The following is a 678-nucleotide window of genomic DNA, read 5'->3' on the forward strand; positions in this document are numbered from 1 at the left end:
CAGGAGAAGAATGCTCTCTGTGACCTTCACCTGTCTCAGTAATCAGGGGTCCAGTTAAGAGCTGCTCCTCAGTCACACAGCAGTGTCCAGGTCCTGCTATTGATTATTGATTATTGATGGTGGTGGATTCCTGTCCAGTGACGGGTTCGGCTCGGTGGAGCTGAAGGATGGGAGCTTTCAGAGCGTCTCAGAGCCTCGGGCCTGTTTAAATATGAATGCTGAGCTGCAGTATTGATGCTGTCATTTAGTCGAGCTGTCAGCGCTGCAGCTGTAACACAAACCTCCGTCTGTGTTCCAGGTTGTGATGAACCCTCAGAGGAAGATCATCTGGCCTGGAGGAGAAACCGAGAAACCAGTCGGATACCAGATGTCGACAAAACTCAAGGTGCCGCTGACTAAACATACTTCTGTTACTGATAAAGTAAACTAGCTGGTGGGGAACTGCTTCACCCTCCTGGAGGTTTGCTCCTGTTGTCGCCGCTCAGCATTGAGTCACTCAGTTTAATTTGGCTTTTTAAAGAGACTTACAGAAAAAAAGGCCAAAGTGAAAACGGATTCGTACAAAACCTTGAACATCTGGACGCTGCAGCTTCACCTCATTGTTCTGATGAAACTGTTCAGACTCTGTCGGGTTCCACAGGGATCATGATGAACAGAACTTTAGGTCCAGACTTCTCA

The 678-nt window shown here is 48.1% G+C and overlaps 1 protein-coding gene across 1 annotated transcript in view; it reads left to right on the plus strand.

Annotated features, from left to right (window-relative positions):
• Positions 1-678, plus strand: part of LOC103371521 (glutamate receptor ionotropic, NMDA 1-like) — a 60,093-nt gene that overhangs the window by 29,846 nt on the left and 29,569 nt on the right. The window contains exon 8 of the mRNA XM_008300873.1: positions 299-385. Coding sequence (XP_008299095.1) covers positions 299-385 — 87 coding nt within the window. The remainder of the gene's footprint in view (positions 1-298; positions 386-678) is intronic.

This window comes from Stegastes partitus, unplaced genomic scaffold (assembly GCF_000690725.1).
Source record: "Stegastes partitus isolate 25-593 unplaced genomic scaffold, Stegastes_partitus-1.0.2 Scaffold1602, whole genome shotgun sequence".
In the NCBI taxonomy this organism is placed as follows: Eukaryota; Metazoa; Chordata; class Actinopteri; family Pomacentridae; genus Stegastes; species Stegastes partitus.